The 21241-nt window shown below is 42.3% G+C and overlaps 1 protein-coding gene across 4 annotated transcripts in view; it reads right to left on the bottom strand.

The window, feature by feature from the left end:
• LOC149280628 (disks large homolog 2-like) overlaps positions 1 to 21241 on the bottom strand; it is a 522250-nt gene that overhangs the window by 324248 nt on the left and 176761 nt on the right. The window contains exon 1 of one of the 4 annotated variants that reach the window (XM_089500314.1): positions 7533 to 7634. The exons of the other annotated variants lie outside the window; for them this stretch is intronic. Within the exon in view, the coding sequence (XP_089356440.1) occupies positions 7533 to 7634 (102 nt within the window). Of the gene's footprint in view, positions 1 to 7532; positions 7635 to 21241 lie in introns of those variants that run through there. 4 annotated transcript variants of the gene reach the window in all.

Raw genomic sequence — 21241 nt, 5'->3', positions numbered from 1 at the left:
GCCAAAAGACTTTGAAATTGGGGTAAAACCCCCAAGACTCAGAGGCCAATCTTAAGTTTTTTTCATCTTTGCCTATGACGAAATAGATCTTATATATTGCTGACCATTTCATTTACTTTTTCCATTGGTTACTTTGTGTAGTTGAAAATTGCATTATAAAATACCAATGTCTTTTAATATTAATCCTTGCGCCTTTTAGAAAAAATGTAAAGAACCGAGGAAAGGAGACATCACATGTTCAGAATAAGAAGTTAAACGGGGACAAAGTGAATCAGGTTAAATTCTATTATTACATTTAGCATAATAACACGACCTAGAAAGTCTGCTGGCAAAGCCAGCTGCATGCATCCGTTAATTTTTGTTTGAAATAAACCCAACGAAATCGTTGGCTCGTCCCTCTGGAGCACAAAGGGTTAATGAATGGTTTTCGCAGGAATTAATTGGTGAAAGTAAAATCAAAAGTGACCTTGAAATCAAGAGCTGAAATCTGCTCGGAGCGGTCACGCCTTGGATTTTTTTTTCCTCATTGAGACAAACAAATGTCAAAAAAATGTCATCGATGTGCCGGACAGAACCTAAGGCCTCCTCTTGCCCTGTAGCCTGGAGTGATATATTCCAGCTGATTAAAAGCACCCTGTACACTGGATTATGAATAATATCCATCATCCCCTGGCCTTCAGAAAGTCAACTTTCAGCTTGGTTATTTATGAAAACTTTTCATTCTGGCAAAAACAAAAAAAAAATACCGTAGAAAAATAATTTTGAATAGAGCATTTTATTTATTTATTTATTTATTTATGGATGGTAGAAATTTGCAGATTAAAAAAAACATTTGCTAAATAAAACAGCATTTTCCACTTCTTGGGGGGGAATATTCCATCCGTACATTTAGTGCGGAGATTTAAAAATAATCCATAAAACCATGTTAAAAATAAGCAGAAACGATATCAGGAAAATACACAACGCATTCTCTCGCTTTATATGGAGAGGAAAGAGGCCCAGAATTAGCTTTCAGAAACTGACACAACAAAAGTCCAATGGTGGACTAAACCTTCCCAATATCAAATTATACAACATTGCTTGTCTTCTCCGGTTTGCGAAGGACTGGATCTCTCACACTGACCACTACACTGATTGGAGACGCGACCAAACCTTTTGCTTAGAGTGGAGCTTAAATTATCTCTTACACGCTCCCACAAGAGACATCCCAGTCTCCTGTCGCTCTAATCCCCTTATAATGGCTACTATACAAGCCTGGCGTAGTGCCCGTAGGTCGCTCTATGGCAACTCTGCCTACTCGCTCTTTTTGCCTCTCACTGGCAACTGTAAATTTCAAGGGCTGAGTCCAGACACCAGATTTCAGAGTTGGAGGGCCAAGGGTATAAACTTATTAGCAGATATTTTCAACCCATCTTCCGGGGATTGTCATACATTTCCTTTCCTCAAGGAAAAGTACTCCTTACCTCCTTCCCATATATGGCCGTATATGCAAGCTAAACATTATCTACAACAAACCGTACGCCGTATACATCCCACCCAAAGGAACCATATATTGGATTTGCTTCTTAATCCCTCATACTCAGGCAAAGTCTCCATATCCACTCTATACAGGGCGATTTTCCATCCCCTGAATTATTCCGATTCCACATCTGGCATCACCAGATGGTCTACTATCCTCCATACTAGCTCTCTCACTACACGTGATCTATTACAAGCTTATACTCGTAGACTGAAGAACCTACAAGCCTCTTGGTTCCATGACACCACACTCAAGTTGCTGCATAGAGCTTACATATCTCCAAGACAGCTATCCACATTTACCCCCCATACACCATGCCACTGTTGTAAGTGTGCCATGATATCGGCTGATATGGATCACTGCTTACTTACCTGCCCCAACCTTCTCGCCTTTTGGAGGTCTATGGGCCGTGTCATAGGCACCATACTGGGTGGTGATCCCATTACTATGTCTTTTGATATTCTGCTGGGCATCTATGATTCATTAGAGATCAGGGGGAGGTACAGGATAGCCTTGCTAGACTACTTAATACTGATAGCAGTTAAATCTATTTTGGATCACTGGCTAAAGCCGTTAGCTCCTTCTTTATCTTATTGGAAGAATAAGGTCACTAAGGCCATGTTTCTGGAATGGACTATAGTCCTACGCGATAAGGAGGGACGTGGTGAGAAATTTTATGAGATGTGGGAACCGTACATACTCACCCTGCCATCAAAACTGCAACGTCAAGTTACTATGGTCTTTCAGCATACTGTATGGTTTTGTTCGCGGGTATTAACCTCTACCTAACTAATGGTGTATATGTCTTGTCTTCCATCGCTATGTTGTGAATCATAATCTACATGCGATACAATGGCTTTTGTTGCTTGGCCCCTTGGTCGGACGAAGCGTGGTACTTGCATATACTTCTCCTGGTCTCGGTCTCTTTCGTTTACTGTTATTTTTCATTTCATTTCTTGTCTTTGTTAATTTTTGTTATTTTCTCAAAAACACAAAAAAAAAAAAGCACAAGTGTTTAGTCTTATCTCTACAATGAGTTACGCTGCAGTTTTGAGTTCACTGCGCATTCTTTGTATACATGATATGATGCCTTGGCTGGGTTGACCCCGCATACTCTGTAACTCCAATGCGACACCAACTAGATGTGACTTTACCTTTACTGTTATCAGATCTCTCCATTCTGGACTGTCGATACATTTACTTCATGTTGAACTCAAATGTTTTACTAATGTATACGCTGTGCTTGAATAAACAGTTTTGGAAAAAAAAAAATAAGCAGAAAATTCCATTTTGGAGATCATTTTCTAAATGTTGATTTAAAATGAGCTGCAAAACATTTGAAAAATAAAAAAAAAAGGGAATTCTCACGGTTGAAACTGTAAATCATAAAAGAAATTGCTGGCTAAACTTTAAATAATTTTCTACAAAAAAAGATTTGGGGGGGTGCACAAACCATAAATAAGTATTCATTCGGTTAAAGGTGTTATAATTTGTATTTATTTTATTTTCCAAGTCGTATTATAAGAGAAAACAGCTTGCCCTTATGCAACATGGAAAATAATTTGAGTAAAATCTGGAAAACAATTGGCGGGCTAGATGGGCCGAAGGATTCTTTTCTGGTTGACTTTAAGCCTGAACGTGAGAGGCGCAGGGCTGCCGCGGATAAGGGACTACGTTTTGTTCTCATCATTCACTGCGGTTGTATATTTATTTTGGGATCAGCAAGTAGTAGGTGAAAAAGCCCATGTATATACTACATTGGGTCGAATATAGGCCGCACCCTTAAAGTTGGGTGCTATTTTAAAGAAAAACATATATTTTTAAAGAAAAGATACACATGAGTGGGATGGTAAAACAGTATTTTATCTAATCAACAGGCATACATGTATTATAACATTTTTGGTATCTTTTATACATTTTAAGCCCCCCCCCTTAGTTCATAATGCACCGTACTTATAGATATCTCCCTCTGCCCCATGATATGCAGCTCTGCCCCCACATATGCTTTATAACCCCTGATATGTCACTCTGCCCCCCATATATACTTTGTAACCCCTGATATGCCACTCTGCCCCTGATATGCTTTATAACCTCTGATATGCTTTATGCCCCTCAGATATGCCCAGATATGTCTTATGCCCCTAAGAAATGCCCACCTGCCCCCTAGAAGTGCCACTCCCCCCCTGACTTTCCAATGCACCCTCAGACTCCCTGGTGTCTAGCGGGGCCGGCCGGTTTATATGTCTGTACGATGTGCGCATACAACCTCCGCTTCCAGCACTTCCGCCAGGGCTTCTATGATGGAGCACCTGCGGAAGTGCCGGCAGCGGAGGTTGTCTACGCGCATCATGCAGGCGTTCACCGGCTGCGGCAATGCACATAGTCAACCTCCGCTGATGGCTTCTATGGTGGAGCACTGGAAGGTTATGTCACGTCGGTGCTCCACCATAGAAGCCCCGGCAGAAGTGCCGGCAGCAGAGGTTGTGTACGCGAATCGCGCAGACTTCCACGGCTGCCGGAGAGAAGGATCCAGGCAGGACTAAATGAAAAAGAAAGAAACCCACCCGCCCGGCGATACGAACTGCACATCCCTGCGCTAAACCCCCAATTATATTCGGGCCAAAGCGGTATATCCCGGGCGTACGAAAAACCCAGGGACTGCATAAGGTTTGAAGATCCACCAATAAATTTGCAATTCCTATGGTTATTGTAACTCTTCGGAGTTTTCGGCCACACTAGGACTAAAAAGCACATCATCCAGTTTAATTAGAGAATGTGGCGCTTGATCCCAGCTTCCGGTAAGAAAAGGTTTACTGGTCCAAGATGTCTTTCCATGTTCTTTCGTATTATAACCAAGGCTGGACTGGGGACAAAAAGGCAGCCCCGCCACTTTAAGGACGCAGCCGCACACTGGGGTGCTGTCATGTGGTCTCCATGCGCAATTTCAGATGGCGCCCGGATCGACCCTTGTTGGCTATGCAGGTTGATAATCCATCATGATAAGGGGGGTGAACCGATACGGTCTGCAATATATTTCAGATAGTAACACGCTACATACCAAGGGGAAGCAAGAGGGACTGGATTTGACTGTCCCACCTCTGCTGGTATGCACTTCCACGTATCCACCACCCTGTCTCTGTAACATTATTTTCATTAGATATAAAAAGGGGCAAAATGCACAATAGGTCATTATTTGAAAACATATAAAAAAAAAATTTTTTTAGAGTGAATATTGAAATCAAGGCTCAGGCTCACATTGCAAAGTGTCTACACCACCAACTTTTTTCACACCTGCAGCTTACTACAGCTCCCATGACGCTCAGCCAGCCATCTACAACGGCAGCCGGGCGGCTAAGGGTTAGATGTTGCTGCTCTAAACCATCTGGAATCATTTCCACGTCGGTAGCACTTTTGCAGCCCGGCGATTATGTAACACCAGCTGCAGCTGCTTCTCTCTGTATTCACAGCACATCCTAAAACACGAGCACTTATAGCCTGAAATGATGCCTCGCCAGCATCTTCCCCTCCGAACGGCTTCCCCCCGTCTTTTCTAGGTGCTGTATGGCATCATATGAATTAAAACATAGAAGTGTTAAAACCGGAACGCTATTAGAAAACATTCGGTAACAAAAAAACCAAAAAACATTCAGTAACAAAAAAACCAAAACATTCGGTAACAAAAAAAAAGAAAACATTCCGAAACAAAAAAAGGAAAAAAAAGAAAACATTCGGTAACATTCTGTTTGGAAGCTGCTAATGCATTAAGGAGCCTTCACTGCTCCGTTTAGTAATGTTGTAGCGCGAGGTCATTTTTGGGTTTTATCAGTAATGTCCTATTTCTGGTCAGCTGATCTCTGGTGATAAAATCAGGGTCTGCACTAAATCTATGCACACAGGTATGGCCGGGAAGGCATGGGTGTCTCGTGTACTATATCGCCCCCAAGTCAATCCAGGACAACAAGCCTTTTTATTTTAGGAAAAAGCTTAATGGATTGGATGAGAGTTATATTCCAAATACAGTTTGGGGAAACATGGTTGTGTCTATGGAGCCGGCTGAGAGTGATCGGCGTATATACTGCTCAGTGCACCTAATTGTCTACGGGAACATGGGGTCTGCATTGTCTTCTACTTTGGTTTTCCAACACGGGCTGATACTGATAAATGTTATCCTGGTAGCCAGTACTGTCTGTTTCTGATTTTAAACACTTAAAAAAATTTATATTTACATATATTTAGTATTTAATCTATAATTCTAGGCGTAGGGCCCAAAAAACAAGGAAGATATTAAGCAAAACACCTTGCACATTGTTACCAAGTGTAGTCAAACACAGACCTTTATCTGATATATATATATATATACACATACACAATGTGGCTGGCAACACAATTTGGGTTCCAGGAGGTGGTCCTGGACTTGGGGTATATGGTTGTGACATTGGCTGAACATAGAGATAAGGCTAGCACATATCACCATTTATTGGGTTTTACCCGGAGTTTCGGGGTGATTCCTGGAGCTCCGGGTTTGTGTCTTTAATCTCTGGGTTTGGGAAAGTTATTTGGGTCTCCCCACACCCCACCCTCATCCAACCCTCTTCATGCCCAGGTTCTGCCAACCTCAGGTTATGCCCCCTCTGGCCTTTTGCCCACCAACTTCCAAGCCATTAAAAGTCTAACTAGGGCTAGACTTGCCCCAATGTGTGGTTACCCCACCATCTTATAACAATCACACTCCCAGGAAACGGAGAGCTCCGGGTAACAGACACGGTTTAGAATTAAACATATTACATTACAAGGGGGGCACTAGTGAGTAGAACTTGGTTGGAAGGAAGTGGAACCAAAACAACCCCCACCCCTTATAAAGTGTTGCCCCAGAGACCTCAAGGTAAATTCTCAGGTAATTTTTTGATTGCAGAGTTGGGTTACCATTCCATATTTCCAAAGTAAGGGTCCACTTCTATCATGTAACCCTTACAGGGGGTCCCAAGGAGTATGCATAGCCCTAAAACCTGCCTGTGGTCCATGAGAGTCTTCATTTGGCTTAGAGACCTCAGGCAGTATTATTATAGCTACTCTCCTAATATGCATACCTGGGAACGCTCCAGCTACCTAGAGCCCCCCCTTGTGGGTTGCAGGTAAAAGGTCCTGGTGATGTCAGTGGGTGGTCCCACTGACGGTGGGTGGTCCTGCTGAGGTCGCAGGACACACGCCATTTTTGGAGGGGAAGTGGGCACAGAGTGGGGCACGCCGCAACAACCCAGAGTATCCCCGCAGTGACCTGGAGATGCGGTGCTTCACCTGGAGTCTCCGGGGCAAAACCCAGAGGGTTCCCAGGTATGCTAATATGTCCCTCAAGAATTGCACCTGAGCTCAGAAGAAACTTATTTCTAGTTTCTTTTTCCTTAATGCGATTTAAGACACTATTTCCAACACTCATTCCTGAACAGGATGCACACGTTAACATGTTTCGTATTATGGGGGTATTTAAATTTACCCTGTTCCCAATACAGTTTTAGATTCATGTTTTATAGCTAAGTTTGACCTACTGATCTCCATAAACATAAACTTTTATGCACAAAGTACACCGTATTCTGCGCTAGTGGGGTTAAGAGCAAATAATATCCAGATTTCTGTATAGAAATAAATACCAGCTATGATCATTTTAATTTGGTGCTTAAGGGTCCACTGAAGTGGCCAAAAAAAACGAGACTCCAACCCCAAACAAGTAACAATCCGAGTTCTTCATTCTAACGGCACTTCAAACATAAGTGGAATTCTGAAGAGCCGAATGATAGCCTTAAACAAGTGAAATAATAGAACTTCAATGTGCATTTGTTTTTATTAACCCCTTCTACGAATCTGGACATTTTCCCTTGTTTTTTCCTACATTCTGCAATCTGCCATTCGAGTCTCTGAGTCAAAATGTGCCACCGGCTCTACAGTCAGCAGACGGATTACCATCCTGCACCGTCCTAAAAAAAACACAAAACTGAATACATATTAAATCACATCTTACCTTGCAGCCAAACATCAACGATAACGTGTTGTTGGTACATGCAACTTTACAGTGGCAAATCATTGGAATAGCACAGTCGGGGCTTTTATAAATAGGGGACATTCCTTTACTGCCGAAGCCTTGTCATCTTCACAGGGAGAGAAGAGAGAATTCCCAGCACATGGACTCCAAGTATATACTACACGACAGCAGCCCGTCTACTTCTTTCAAGTCAATCATAAGCATCTCTACCAACTCCATTCACAATATCTTCTGTTGCTGATGAATCAGCGGTGCAGCCGTGATCACAGAACATTTCCACAGGCTGGATTTTTTTTATTATTCTTATTATAATTTTTTTTTTTATCATTCGGAAAAAGAATGAGTTGCAAAAAAAAAAATAAAAAAAAAATATATATATATAAAAAAAAAGCAGGTGTTGAAGAAAGATTAGCGTGTACAACGGTATGAACGCCTACTCGGAATAATCACATAGGCTTGTGATGCCAGCACTAGTGGGCTGCATGCTTTTTTTCCCCATCAGAAGCAAAATACTGCAGCTTGCGATCTGGTTGGAAGCCAGTGAATTACTGCAACCGAAAAGATACAGGATCCACAGCCGTTATCAGTATGCATTCACACGTAAGGGTTTCCTCCATGAAAAAAAATATATATATATTGGAGGAGGGAAATCAATTGCATCACTTCTCAGTCGGAGCTGGAACCTTTTTATTTTTTTAATGCAGCTCACGGGGGAAGCAGACTGCTCGCAGCTTTAATCCAACACATGTCAAGCTATGTCATCGGAGAACTCGCAGCAGTGAGTGCCTTTCGGGAAAGATATCCTGACACCAGTGAGCTGTCCTCGGACGTATTCCATAAGAATAAACTAATTCTAGCCTTCTCTAGCAGGGTACTGGCACTATATATAGAAAAATAACTATAGCTGCCAACAATCCCTAATTTGCCAGCACTGACCCGACAAGTGATACAGTAGCTGTCCCGTGAGGTTCCTTGATTAAAGGGAATGCTGGTGCCTCTGGTATTATGCATGGCACAATGGGACCACCATCCCTTCCTACTCATTACGCCCATACTCCATCAATTTCTGCCAATATTCTGCCCACTACCAAAACCCCCCCGCCGACAAATGTATTAAGTAGCTGAATGTACCTCCATGCCCCTATACCATTCTATCTACCAATACCCCAAACTACTATGGAATTTAGTGGATGACAGTAATCATGGCGCCCCATATCTGTCACAAATGAACTGGACATCGACGCAGATTTTAAACAAGAAATGTGGCTGATACCATCACTTTAAACAATGAAAAGGAGCAGCGAAGTCTTCCTGTAGCCTGATGAAGTCCCGTTTCTGTGATCACAATGTTCTGACCTGAGCAAGATCTAAGTATATTAAAGGTGATGCTATATCAAGCCCAATGATCAGAAGTACCTAAAATTTCACTTGTACTCTACCATTCAGCCTGTTAGTAGTCCAGGAAGACCACATGTTCCCATGCAATTCGGTACCAGCCTACGGATGAGAAGTTTCACCTCCATTGTGATGTCACACTAATCAAATTTAGGGTTTCTTCTAATTATAGCTTGATAAATTGTGGTGCTTAGATCTGTCTGTCTCCTCTGCCATACTATAAACCCAGTCAAATCTTACCTGCCTAATTCCTGTAAATATAAATACAAGGCAGGGGCGTTACTAGAAACCTCTGGGCCCCGGTGCGAGAATCTGTTAAGGGCCCCCTCCAACCCATCTATCCCTTTCTCACTATCTCCCCTCTCCCTCCCTACCCCCCTTCTCACGTTCTACCCTCTCCCTCCCTACCCCCCCTTCTCACGATCTACCCTCTTCCTCCCTACCCCCCCTTCTCACGGTCTACCCTCTCCCTCCATACCCCCCCTTCTCACGGTCTACCCTCTCCCTCCCTATCCCCCCTTCTCACGATCTACCCACTCCCTCCCTACCCCCCTTCTCACGATTTACCCACTCCCTCCTCCCCTTCTCACGATCTACCCTCTCCCTCCCTACCCCCCCTTCTCACGATCTACCCACTCCCTCCCTACCCCCCCTTCTCACGATCTACCCACTCCCTCCCTACCCCCTTCTCACAATCTACCCACTCCCTCCCTACCCCCCCTTCTCACGATCTATCCACTCCCTCCCTACCCCCCCTTCTCACGATCTACCCACTCCCTCCTCCCCTTCTCACGATCTACCCTCTCCCTCCCTACCCCCCCTTCTCACGATCTACCCACTCCCTCCCTACCCCCCCTTCTCACGATCTACCCACTCCTTCCCTACCCCCCCTTCTCACGATCTACCCACTCCCTCCCTACCCCCCTTCTCACAATCTACCCACTCCCTCCCTACCCCCTTCTCACAATCTACCCACTCCCTCCCTACCCCCCTTCTCACGATCTACCCACTCCCTCCCTACCCCCCTTCTCACAATCTACCCACTCCCTCCCTACCCTCCCTTCTCACGATCTACCCACTCCCTCCCTACCCCCCCTTCTCACGATCTATCCACTCCCTCCCTACCCCCCCCTTCTCACGATCTACCCACTCTCTCCCTACCCCCCTTTGTAGGTCACTTACCGTCAACTCCTGTGTTGGGAACGTGAGGCGTTTGTCTCGGGTGCCAGCGCTTCACTGCTGAGTGCCGGCATATGACGTCATATGCCGGCCCTCAGCGTGAAGCACCGGCACCCGAGACAAACGCCTCACGCTCCCAACACTGCACTCTGGGCAGCGCTGAGGCAGGCGGCAGCGGCGGGGAGCAGAGGAGTCCTGGATTTCTGTCAGTCAGGGGGGCCCAAGAGGTGCCGAGCGGTCGTTTTCAGCAACCGCTCGGCACCCCTTGGGCCCCCCTGACTGGCAGAACTCCAGAGCCCGGTCGCAGTCGCGACCCCTGCGACCCCGGTAGTTCCGCCAATGATACAAGGCCAGGATTGGCACAGCAACTCAATGCTAAAAGAGAGACTCCCAAGGGTGACTTGGGGTTCTACTCAATACTCCACTCGAGTTGAATAGCATTGACGGTTCCTGTAATACCTAAAGTAAGCTCGCTTTTTTGCATGGCCAACTTTTATAATCAGCGTTGAGTAGGGTTACAAATGCTACAGAATGATCCTACATATTTTAAATTTGATTAATTGAACCAGGACTAATGAAACCCTTAGGAGGTTGGCTTAGCAGACCCGAGTAACATGAGTGAAATACCCAACGGCTGAAGTGAGCAACCAGACGCAACTCAACTCAACCAGTAGTCAAAAACACCCAAGGAGACCCCTTGACAGCCCTCTCCTTCAACATATACTTTAGGATTTAAAACCCTATTAAAAAAATCATATTGAGGGTGACCATTGGGTTTGGATCCAGAAGCACCAGAAACATTGTCTCCTTTAAGGTAAATTCCCAAACCATTCCAAGGGATACTTTGTAACCCTAACATTGTGCCTCATTTATATTTTAGCTGGGAACACTTAATGGACATGTGACACAAAATCAGACACTGAAACTGAAAAAGCTTCTTAAATGTTTCTTTTTCATTCAATTAAATATTCAGATGAAAAAAAAATATCAGATATGGTTAGAATGTCTTTTTAACATGACAAAAGGCAATTTTGGTGGTAGCAAGTCGTGTATCCCATATATATAACTATTTGATGTTTTTGTGGCCCCCCCCAAAAAAATAAAAAAATAAAAAAAATTAACCAACGCGTCCGAAGCTGTTCACGCTTCTGAAATATCCAAAGCCACCGATATGTCCTGTTGTAATAAGGACTGTTAGACTCATTTGGTTGTTATGAATAATGATAGTAATAATAATATTAATAGTGGGTTAGTGCGTAGAATCTTGGACTACTAAAGAGTTAATATTTGGAAGAGTCCCGGGAGCAGATAATATAGAAAGTTTCTCTTCCAAGAGCCTCTGTTTCGATGGGACTTTTCTGAACTGGGACCCGATTCCATGCATCTGAAACTAGCTGGATAATGAATCATCGGAGCCAATCTAACTGCTTTGAACAGCATAAATTTCCCAAAACAGCTGTATCCCGCGCACGGACAGATGGCGCATTCGGGAAACAGGAAATGCTGAGGATACATTTAAAGTCTCCGAGCCATATAGATATTTCGAGGCACGGGAAGAACGAATGATTTTGGGACACATGCTAAATTTGGAACACGGCTGGCAGAAACACTCCGCTGAGTTCTTTAAGGATTGCTCCAAATTTAACTCAGAGCTCCAAAAACGCTCCACTTGAGCGTTGCCAACATGGCCTATTGTGCTCACAATAGTAGTTATTAGGCTGCTTCATGTGTCGTGGTGTTTATGGCTTGACTGTGAATGCCAGACCCAGTCGTTTTGCAAAAACATCTGTTACAATGTCATATGACTGTAAACAAATAATGGCCGGCGAAATCATTCTCGGGCTTGGCACGCGTGGTTTTCGTTGGCTGGCGTCCTCTCTGCCAATTATGTTTCCTCCAAATAACTTATTGCTGCTGCCAGACTCTGCCCTCTTATTTCCCTTTATTTCTCTCCTCTACATATTAAAACCTTCCAGCAACAATGTATAATTTTAGACACCAAAGATGGGTGTTTTCCTACTTAACCTAAAAATTAATCTGAAGGCGCTATATATAACATTAAATAATAATAATAATTACACGCTCTAGTATGGTAAGCTAAAAAACTTTAGAAGATCTGCCATTTTATTTTTCCACTAAAGGTTTAATCATATATATATATATTTTCCTAACCCTACTTAAGGCTGCCTCGGGCTAGCTCCACCCCTTTGCATAGCTAGCCATGACTCCATGTACAGATAGCTCCACCTCCTTACAAAGCCACTCCCCCCAGAAGAGCGAGACCCCCCCCCTCAGATAAAATACCCTGAGAAGATCCCGGGCACGGGAATACTGCATCATCATATATAACAGGCTGGCCATTGTGCTAGACGTGTTCCGTGATGATTGACACATTCCATAACGTGTAAGATATTAGCCTATAATAAACATTCTAACTTTCAATACATGTTGATATATCACAAATGAGCCCATTCGATACGCTGTTCCCTTTGGCCCCCCATTTGTTTTCGACGTCACGTACAGTCATGCCTAGGAGCCTTGAACAGAAGAGTAAATGTCAAGATAATTGTGCAACGGCACAAATATCTTCCGCTCTTCCAAACTATTTCTGGTCTGTGTCCTCTACACATCACCCTCTTGGCATTATCACCCCCAGATACATACTGATACGTACAAACTCCAGACGCTCAGGATCATCAGTATTCAACAATCAGCACGTCTCATCAAGGAAACCTATCAAGGTTTCTGTGTCTGCAATACTAACCTTTCTCTGAGTCCTGCGGGCTTCTCCTAGTGTCCTATAATTTGATTTTTAGAGCAGTATAAGAAGTGGTTGATAAGCGTTTGGCCACTCGTTGCTTCACAGAGCAGAAAACTATATTTTTTGAAGTAGTAAACCGAATAGAGTTTTGTCATTGTACAAAAAAAAATCGTAAAACAGAAAGAATGTCTCTAATTATATTCCCAAGCATGTTGTAGTCTCTAAAGCAATTGCCAAAATACCTCCCAAGACTCTCTGGTGTTGTGAGACAGTCCTGTATTAAAGGAACTGTCCATTGTCTTCATTTTGATGATAGTGGGGATCATCTGCTGGTTGAAGAGATCCTCTGATCTTCCCTGACTATCCCAATGAGCTCTAGAATCAATGGAGGCCTCCACTGTTGCAGCACAAACCTCAACCACAATTCCCAGGTGGCCATCTTCCAATGTGGAGCACCGCATGGTGGTTATTAGGGTAAGGTGGACAAAACATCAGCTCTGGCCACAAACCCCAACAAAGGTGTCCCACCTGAAATGTTGGGGGTATCTACCGTTACGTGGTACATGACACAGAGAGACAGCCAGAGAAGAGATAGCTGGTGTCCTTTCCTTTTTTTGCTTTTTGCTGCACCCCCTTGGTACCGGGGGTTTACTTTTCCGATAAGCCAAATAGAGTTTTAGACATTGGTGATGCAGCTCATCCACTTAATCTAATCAATAATGACTGGGGTTTTTTTTATTATTATTTGTGCATCTTTTTCCTCTTGCATGGGGCAACTATGTACCATTTTCAGCACATAGACATCCCTTTTATCATTAAACCATTAATACTGCTGCAAAACACAGGCTGCTGTGGGAATCCCTTACACTTTCATTGTATTGTCTTACAAGGTTTGTGTAAAAGTTCTTAAAACCTAGGGGAGCACGTCCATGATACCAGTGAGGGTGCTTAAATCGGAACATGGGACAGCATTACTTTTAGTAGTCAAACAGCTTCTATAATAAGAAGATGGCACGATGTAAGTCTGAGCCTACTATGATGTAACCTGAGGGACATAATATGAGTGTGAAACGTTGTATATTGGGCACATTTACAACAACATTTACATTTTTTTTTAACCATTCATTATTTATGGTCATATTATTTATAATAGTACTTAAAAAGCACCTACAGTATGTGCTTCCCAACTATTTACAAGAAAATCATTCTTTTTATCCGCTTTACCCTTTTTCACCCCAGTCACGCTGATTACTAAGTTACAGTAAATACGAAACAGAATTTCTTTCATATTTTGTCACTATCATAACCAGCTTGAGAGTAAATTTAGTGTGGTTTCCATGGCAATACATGCATAATCACAGCTCACAGAAACTATCATTAAACATGAGTCAGACTTTTAACCTAAAGTAAAAACGCTTTTACCAGTTCAATAAACTATAATTTTGAATGGGGGCGGATACAACATTTTATATATTTTTTTTATACTGTATGTGAGACTTTGCTAATGTCAGAATATAACATGTTTTTGGTCATGTAATTAGAATTATTAGTATTCTAAGAGTTAACTGGAAACTTCCTAGGCTGCCCTCTTTTGTGGGGAGTGGCTTCACATAGGGGCAGGGCAGCCTTTAGTGGGATGGAACTGGGAGAGGAACAGGTGGAAAGGGGTGGGAAGTGGGCGTGGTCAAAAACCCGGAGAGCCAGAGAAGAAAGGCTTCCCTCTGAGACTCCAGGTCTGGAGAGTTCCTTGGTATGGTGATAAGCCAGGTGGGCAAGGAGGTAGCCATGGATTTAGAAGACAGAGAATTTATCTGATGTACCTCTTAGTAGATGTTTTTGGACTAAGACGTAGAGTCACATAGACTTCCTAGACGTCAAAGCGCTTATCTTCAGATAATTGCAAACTGAAAAGTGAGGAGACTTAAATATGCAGTTCCACTTACCTTGTGTATTTTATCATAGTTATACTTAAAAACAGCATATAAATAAAACGACTCACTACCCAACCCATTCCCCGAAATATTTCTTTAATCAGAACACATTCATAATTTTTCAGGAAGCCACGTGGGAGCTGTGACTGCGGTCTGTGCTGCAAAGGAATGGAGGAGCTGTCAGGACTAAGACAACTGCCCCTTCACCTGTGCCCACCTGTGACTGAGGCATCAGGGGTACATCTGGAGTGTTTACAAAAATACATATTTAAAGATTTACTATAGATGGATACTAATGAGGTCATTGGTGGATATGAGACATATAGTGCAATATCATCCACAAAGCTTCATTTTATCAAATATCAAGGAAATAAAGATATGTCACTCTGATTCTATACGACTTGATTCACAAACAACGTTTCAGATTGATGACGATGACCTCACTTTTTTGGTTACATCGCTACATCAGCTATAACCAGCTGCAAGCTTTTCCTGCAATGCCCCATGATTTCTAAATGGCGGGACCGACCTGTACCCCGACTGGGTACTCCTGCCAAACGTTGCTTCCCCCTGCCGGTACACCAACAAGTAACCCCTTCAGCACCAGTCAGAACCAGCGTTGTAGATAGAAGGAGGGACGTCGCTGCACCGAAGCCGCATTGGCACTGTGGCTATCCGAAGCTTAGCTACACAGTGTGGCTACAGCCCACCCCAAACATCAGGCAACACTCATGTTGAGGTGAAAACAGGACTCATCTATTAAAGCCAAATACAGGACTATATATACACAAGTAGAAAAGGGGCAAGACAAATATCACATGATCCAATTACCATGTCAGGAAGGAAGTAATTAGATCAAATCCTGCAACACAATATCTGGGGGAAGGACAGGATGACACGAGACATAAATAATGACATTAACTGGGGACGTAGACGTGGAATGACGATAGACATATAATTGGCTTGAGACAGACAATGGCCAGGACACAGGGATAACAGGAGCTCACAGGATTAACAGCTACCTGTTATGTAATGGATAATTAGGTATGCAGCAGTGACACCAAGGGCTAACTCACACAATAACAGGGGAAACACTTCACACCTATACAATTAACAATGTACAGATAATCAGCCTTCTTCCTACCACAGGATGTCCAGCTGACGTTACAGTTCTGAGACTCTGAGTGCTAAAACATGGGGTACATCAGCAGACTGAACCCCTGTATCCACACACAGAAGTCTCTACAAGGCCTGGGCCCATAGTCGATAGGGAGGAGGCTGGCTCTCAGGCCTCTCCAGGGACCCCAGTGATGGAGGGATCTGTCACAGGCAGAATGAAACGACACTTCTTGCCATGAGTCTGTAGGAGCGTTTGATTCTTAATGTAGGCTGCACCCTCTGGTGTACGGAATAATCACTCGGTTAAGTTGGTGTAATAATTGGATCAACAAATCAATGTCATTCTGTGTTTTAGAGGCAAAGCATGCCCATACACACACTCATGCCTCTTAGAAGGACACACCGACCATCATATGCACTTAAAACCATAAGATTGCTGTGTGAGCCGGTAACAAATTCATGGTGCACCCCTTGCAATTGCCTCAATATTTTTAATTTTAAAGTCAAAAGGTGGGAGGCTGAGGAAAAATCTGAGAAACATCCTACTATACAGAAATCATGCCTATCATTGATAGCCTCAAACAGCATTTAGTGTATGTGGCATTAGACAAGAAGAAGACGGCGAGTGGATCTGACCGCCTGAGTCGGAGACCCAATAGACCGGGTCAAAGACCCATGGAAGCAGTACTTCACCCAGAGACTCTGTGTCAAAGTGAAGCATCAAATTAAATAGCCGCCGACTAAACGCACTAAACTATAGGTCAAATTCCCTGTGTTTTGTTAAGACGGAATAATATAATGTAGTTGTGTACCGAGTTTACATTGTAATATGGTTGCCTACTGTTTGTAAGCTGAAATCAGTGTTCTTCACTGCATGTTGAACTTTTGGTCTAAAATGATTGGTTAAGACATGTGCTGACATCATCCCATCAGTTGGTTTGTTGCTCTTCAAGCTAAATACCTACCGTTGGCTAGCTTATCAGGAGAAAAACATCGTCCGGAGGTCATACCATCATACTGAGATCATACTATTGTCGTCAGGCTGTACCCGCATACTGAGGTTATACCATCATACACAGGCCGTACCATCATACTGAGGTTATACCATCATACACAGGCCACACCATCGTACCTGAGGTCATACCATCATACTGAGATCATACCATCATATTCAGGCCGTACCATCGTACTGAGGTTATACCATCATACACAGGCCGTACCATCATACTGGGGTTATACCATCATACACACGCCGTACCATCATACTGAGGTCATACCATCATACATAAACCATACCATCGTACTCGGGCTATACCATCATCCTCAGGCCATACCATTGTACTCAGGCCATACCATCGTACTCAGGCCATACCATCGTACTCAGGCCATACCATCGTACTCAGGCCATACCATCGTACTCAGGCCATACCATCGTACTCAGGACATACCATCGTACTCAAGCAAACTCTAATCAACTAATATCTCTTGAGCTGCTCATTTATCCTGACACATGTTTTTCGTACAGCCAGTGTTAACTTTGGCATGTGATTTTTAGCTGTAACCTTAATATAATTTGTAACTTTTTTGAAATAGCAAATTACTTTTGTTTGCATTTAACCCGTAATTATGCCAGTTTATATTACATTCGCAATATAATATTGGAAAACCTAAAAACTTAATTTTCTAACTCCAAAATATTTAATGAATCTGCGATAATGAGAACGGAACCCGATATCACTGCTATCTGCAGACCGGCAGTCTCATTAATAAATCATAAGTGGTGTGGTCTGCTAAGACTGTTTGATGGAAAACAGATAGGTATTTAAAACCTCTTGGGAAATCTTCAACATGCTACAGCCATTAAAATAACAATGGATTAACAAAAACAGCAGTGACACCGGAGATAGTTAGAGGGCACAGTCAAAATTAGTTGATGTAATTATTGTACTCATTGGATCCCCATTTACCTTGTTAAGCTGCTCAATGAGGATGCTGGGTGTTATAGTGCAACCACAACGTCAAATGATTTTGACACAAGATACCTAAAAAGCTCATGTAACCAACATGTAGGCTTCTAGCTGTTGTCGAACTCTAATTCCCAAGTTCCTACTAGAAATTAGACTTAACGGGGCAGCCATACCCAACGTTTTTATATAAGGGATCAGCATAAGTGGGAACTTCTCAAGGTAGGCTAACCAGAGCTGTTACTCTGAGTAGAGGCAGGTCTACATGTGTGTGTGCCAGGGTGGGTAAACTGGTGGGGAGTCGGTGGAAGATGGGTAGGGAAAATAGGTATGACTACATCCCATCCAGAGAAAGAAGAAACTGACCCGGAGACCTTGGTAAGTAGAGCTTCACCTGGAGACTCCATGTCAAACCTGGAGAGTTCCCAGGGATGGAGATCAATGAAGAACAATGCATGTGATAGCCGAGTGGTCCCTTTTCGTTGTACGCAGGGGCCTCCCCTTACAGATGCATATAGGGGTCTAGAAAATAGTTTAGTAAATATCTCCACAATAATTACAAAAGGCACAATACATGACAAGTCTGGCCAAAGTAATTCCTATTAAGAGAAATCCCACTACACCCCAGGGCAGTGTTTGGTAAGTTTTATTCCAATTTTCTGTTTTATTTAACCAGAAAATAAAATACAGAAATAATAATAAAAAAGAACAATTTGCTTTAAACAATCGAATTGTTCAGATTTATAGCAGTTTTACACTCTACCTAAATAATAGCATAAAGCTGAATTACTGTGACACAAGGATTTTAAAGCCTATTTGTTCTCAAACATATTTTATTTTTGTTTGGATCTTCGAGGTACGACTTTGCATCAAAGAATTTAAGCAGTTTGATATAAATCGGATAAATATGGTATAAAATGAAATTGAATTAAAAAAACCTTTGATTAAAATACCTGATCTGCATTCACCATTAAGAGGCTTTGGCATCTCTCTCTAATGGAAAACCTTTGATAATTTGATATTATAAGGAATGCTGAGATATAGGTTGGTCCAGATCCACGGGGCAACGGGGCAAGTGGCCAAAGCTAACACCGTACCACTGTCAACTTATAATTAACAATAAAATATAACATATCAGTACATACGGAGAAGAGAGTAATGATCTTATGAGCTTACAATCAAATACTTTGTACTTTAGGAAGAGCGTAAACTACAAAAGCCAACAAGAAGTAGTTTAAAAGGCTTTCACGGTTGGATATCCATGACACTTAGCAGATGCTTATGATGCTTATGAGTGATAAAGATAATCGTTATCTGTGGGTCTTCTATAATCTACACTCAATCACAGAAATCGATACCATCTCCTGCTTAAACCGAGCGAGGGAGATGGGGCTTATATAGTCGGTTACGACGGTAGAAGTTGGGTAGGATGTGGTCCAAGTACATTAACCTAGAAGATAACAATTTATTCAGTAAGCTGGGAATAGCCAACAGCTTTGAAGGGTAATTTCTTTTGATGTTTGCATTAAGATGCCCTATTTTATAATAGTAAATTGGCTCAAGGGCTGCAATATAGCTTAGCAATTATGAATAAATAATAAAGATAATTACAATATGGCATTACTAGGTTGCGGAAACGTTGCATGCATTAACTTAGTTCCCTTTCCTTAAGTATTATTTATTTCCTCCCCTCCAACTCTTAAGTTGAAAAAAAAGCAATCTACAACAATTGGGGGGGGGGGATATTGTCTTGGGGAGGAAAAATCATGGGGAAGTATGTACCATACTCCTATGGTACATTACTTATTCGTTGAGGAGAAGCAATAGGGTGGTTTAGGTTTAGATTAAGTAAACCGAGGTATGAAATATAAGTGTACAGGCCTGGGCTGGCCATCTGGCAAATGCCCGGTGGGCTGCTGGCCAAGAGTGCCTCATGCTCACCCGATCTGCTGCTCCAGCCACACATATCCAGCCATTGGCTGCAAATACATCATCGGGTGGCCACTGGCCTTAAAGTGCCAGTATTAATAATTGTGCAGAATAAAAAATAATCAAATTGGATGGAAAGGGACGCGGTGAGCAGTAACGAAAGATGTAAGTCCAAAATGAAATTGTTTTGGAGAAAGCACAGCTATGTTGGGTTTTTTAAATTTATACGTTAAAAAATTGTGGTGGAAACCCAAACTTTGCAAGATGTAAATGGTTATTTTGAATTAAAATGAACTAATCACGTGCACCCATTAGGAGATTGCTTTTCAGTTTCCATCCTAAGGGCTAATTAAAGGTCACGTCGCTTCAACAAATAAAAAAAAAAAACAAGATAATAAGAAATCTTCTCATTGTTTCTGTTAAACCATTCAAAGGAATACGCCTTGCCTTCCAAACTAAAATATTCAGAGCATTTTTTGTGGGTTGGAAGGTCATTTTATTTGGTTGGAAGATGTCTAAAGCTGTGACATATTCTTGGTCGTCGTAATAATTGGTGATATGACATGATTTCTGCTACGGAAACGCGGTGAACATTTGAGTTAAGTAGGGGAGCCCACGGTGTTATCAGCAAGTCATGCAGGGATATAAATGAACTCTTGGAAATAAAGAGATATCCCCTGCTCACATTATTACAATTCGTTTTCTGCTATGGGCTTTTTTCTACATAAAGTGCACATAAATCTGTTTAAGTGTTTATAATTTTAGCCTGACAGAAGACAATTCCCCTGCCAACCTTATTTTAAATTAGCATAAAAATACTGCCGTTTTCTTTTTGTTTAAAAAAAAATTATAGTTTTTTTTTTAACACAATGTATTTGACTGTGTTTTAAGTCTGTTTCCTTAGCGCAAGATACTAGACAGATGCACAGTCTGCCATACAGCTTGAGGTTAACATTAGAGCGTCTCAGTCTTAATCACCCAGAAGGACCATCTGACTAATGAAAGTCTATGGAGGAAAGGACTCAAGCAGGTCTGCCATTAAATGTGACCCCCTAGACCCTTTTATATTATTGGCACCTTGGAAAAGTTTCTCATATGTGCAGTATATTTAATACAATTACAGTGGTCCACAATCATTTTAGGGTAGACCAGTAGCTTAACTTTAGAATCCCTTTACTAGAGGAATAAATCTCTTTTCACCTTGTCACACACAACAATCTGGTGGCTTAAAGCTAAGCGGTCTATAGATCTAATGGCTGATCCTGTGGACTATCTCCAAATGTAATATTTCTTATTAGTTCAGGGGGCTCTGGTACCTACTTTATATACAAAAAAAAAAAATGGCGTTTTCCGGAAAACAGTTACCGCTAGCGGAACATCTACAATAGGGAAGAATATAACAGACGCTGC

This window comes from Sceloporus occidentalis, unplaced genomic scaffold (assembly GCF_023333645.1).
Source record: "Sceloporus occidentalis isolate IW3139 unplaced genomic scaffold, rSceOcc1.0.p SCAF_151, whole genome shotgun sequence".
Taxonomy (NCBI): domain Eukaryota; kingdom Metazoa; phylum Chordata; class Lepidosauria; order Squamata; family Phrynosomatidae; genus Sceloporus; species Sceloporus occidentalis.
This window is presented reverse-complemented; position numbering and strand designations above follow the sequence as displayed.